At 38.4% G+C, this 2,500-nt stretch overlaps 1 protein-coding gene across 2 annotated transcripts in view; it reads right to left on the bottom strand.

Annotated features, from left to right (window-relative positions):
- The window catches only part of LOC137973831 (inaD-like protein), a 16,163-nt gene that overhangs the window by 12,909 nt on the left and 754 nt on the right, over window positions 1-2,500 (bottom strand). Inside the window, exons 2-5 of one of the 2 annotated variants that reach the window (XM_068820716.1) lie at window positions 1,536-1,591; window positions 1,040-1,131; window positions 289-372; window positions 1-81 (exon numbers count right to left, since the gene is read on the bottom strand). The exon at window positions 1-81 is cut by the window's left edge and continues 46 nt beyond it. In XM_068820716.1, the coding sequence (XP_068676817.1) occupies window positions 1-81; window positions 289-372; window positions 1,040-1,131; window positions 1,536-1,581 (303 nt within the window). In that variant the 5' untranslated portion in view covers window positions 1,582-1,591. The remainder of the gene's footprint in view (window positions 82-288; window positions 373-1,039; window positions 1,132-1,535; window positions 1,592-2,500) is intronic. The other variant, XM_068820717.1, reaches the window with a different exon arrangement.

The raw sequence follows: 2,500 nt of genomic DNA, 5'->3' as shown, positions 1-2,500 counted from the left end.
AATTTTGATTGGAGAGGATGCTAATCTTAAAGTGGACACTGCCTTCCCGTGCTTCATTCCTTGAAGGCTCCCACCATTAACCTGGAAAAAAGCATGGAAAAAATGGTGATCCACCTGGAAAAATAGGATCTGGAATCGGAGTTGGCAAAAGCATTGCGAAATGATGAAAGAGAGATTTAAGCGACTCTTTCTCCTGACTAGTCCGTTTTACGTTTTTACTTCACAACATTTCACCGAAGCATATTTATCAATTGCTTAGCTATTATCGGCTTATTTATCACTTCCTACCATGACAAGTCGGTCCCCAACAGCAATTCTACCATCCTTAGCGGCAGCACTTTCCGGTTCAATAGACTTTACAACGACCTCTCCCTGCAGGAAAATGGGAACCTCGTTAAAATACTGGCAGTTGAAGCTAAATCCAATGAGGGTGGTTCACGCGATAGGAGTGAACTGAGATCGGTGTATAATGGCCAGAGGAGGCTCAAGGTCAGTATTTGAATAACGACCGTTTCGAATCATCAACCCAATGAACTAATGAACGAATGGATGAATGAATAAATGAATGAATGAATAAATCACTTGATGAATCAATGAAATTTTAAAAAAAAACCCAATAATTTAAGGAACAAATATGCTTAGGAATGCGAAATATCCAGACAATTGGAAAAAAAAAGTATCGACACCGCACCACATAGTTTTGTGGTCTGACCGGACATGGCGAGAAATTTACCTAAATACTTCATTTCCTTAAGGCACTTCAAGCATTCAATTTTTATTAATTTGATAGTTATATGAGTAAAACATGACCACCAGCGGTAATTTGCATTTCACTATATTAACCCAGAGCCGCGATCCTCTTAGTCTCGTACGCAGCCGTTCTTTGTGTGGTCACGCAACGTGGGGAGGAGCGTTGCGTGACTACACAAAGAACGGCTGCGTACGAGACTACGATCCTCTTGGCCAGCGCCGTCCAGTCCCCGCCGCAGACCAAATGATCTCGGCTTGCCCTGGGAACAAGAATGTTTTTTAACCTTACCAGATAGGTATCCGACCCACCGACAATTTCCAAACCAAGTCCTGAGGCCTGCTTTTTAATGGTTAGTGTCATTTCTGTAGATTCTTTGGTTTCTAGTGAGAAAAGACAGACCCAATTTAAATTCGAAAGCTCAATAAAATGTAATTAGAGTGTTTTCACTCACGTGATCAGCAAACTTGTTTTTCCACGGAAACAAAAGAAAACATTTGCATGACAATAAAGCTCAATTCCCGGAGGATTAGTTAGGGACACCAACATGGCCGCCGTTCTTTTGTTTGGGGACACCAACATGGCTACCGTGACGTCACGAAAAAGCACTCTATAACATTTGCATCCTTTGGCAAGAAACAGTTTTATATATTGCTGGCAATGAAAATATATGACTGCGTAAAATAAAAGATAAACCTTTTTAGCTTCATGGTTTGTTTTCCCGACAAAACTCCAATAGACCAGATTGTACTTTTAAAATACTATTTGCACTTTCTTTAATACTTACGAGTAACTGGCATCGAAGTCTTGTGTCTATAACAAGAAAATGGCATGACATCTTTCCTAAGGTACAATACGATTGGCAAGAGCTCATCACGATTGGCTTGAAGTATCCAAAACGAATACAGAAGAAGAAACAACAGATTGAAACAATGAATTTGACTCCAAAACAATAGACACGGCTGCATCATAACTGAATGACAATTTGCTAATTTGGATTATTTTTATCTTTATCACATAAGAGTCAAGAGAAAAGATTAGTTGATGAACATCATCAACACGCCGTATTTATTATTTCTAAAATCCCAATGACAAACATGGGCAATGTTTCATGTTTGATCCGTGACTGACTCTCTATTTGAAATAAACCTTCGCTTTTTGAAAAGATATGCCCGATAATCTTAAAGGAATCAAGCTTCTCAGTTAACTCTTTTTGTTAGAACCAAACTTGAATTTTCCTGAGTCGTTGCCAGGAGACAGGATTTTAGAACAACCGATCCCTTTTTGCCTTTTGTAGTGGCATTGCTTTGAACAACTAGACATGCATCATAATCCTATTTAGATGCAAATAAGTGACTGGGTATTCTAAAATGCACATAAAAGTAGGTGCAGATCGATTTTAAACACTGAGACTCGCAAAGTGTCTTCTTTTTCTCCTGAACTTCAAAATCACTTGTCTCGAAAGACAAGTAATAAATATCATTAAAGTGATCTCAACCATCATTTCTCAAGTGAGTGTGTATAAAGGTAAAGGGGCTGTGTCAGGCAATAATTAGAACTCGCCCCTACTTGCTATGCAACTTAACGATAACCTAGAAATTACTTAATGTTTGTCGAGCTTACAAAATTTAAGTCACAATCGACAGAAAGAAACTGAAAAACCATTTTAATCATCTTCATTTTTGTCCATCCCTGCCTCCATTTGTATTTGCTGTTTTACTCAAACTTTCCTTCAATGTTCTAAGTAGTTAT

Source organism: Montipora foliosa, chromosome 10 (assembly GCF_036669935.1).
Source record: "Montipora foliosa isolate CH-2021 chromosome 10, ASM3666993v2, whole genome shotgun sequence".
Classification (NCBI taxonomy): Eukaryota; Metazoa; Cnidaria; class Anthozoa; order Scleractinia; family Acroporidae; genus Montipora; species Montipora foliosa.
Note: the sequence above shows the minus strand (reverse complement) of the source record. Positions and strands in the feature narration are given on the sequence as shown.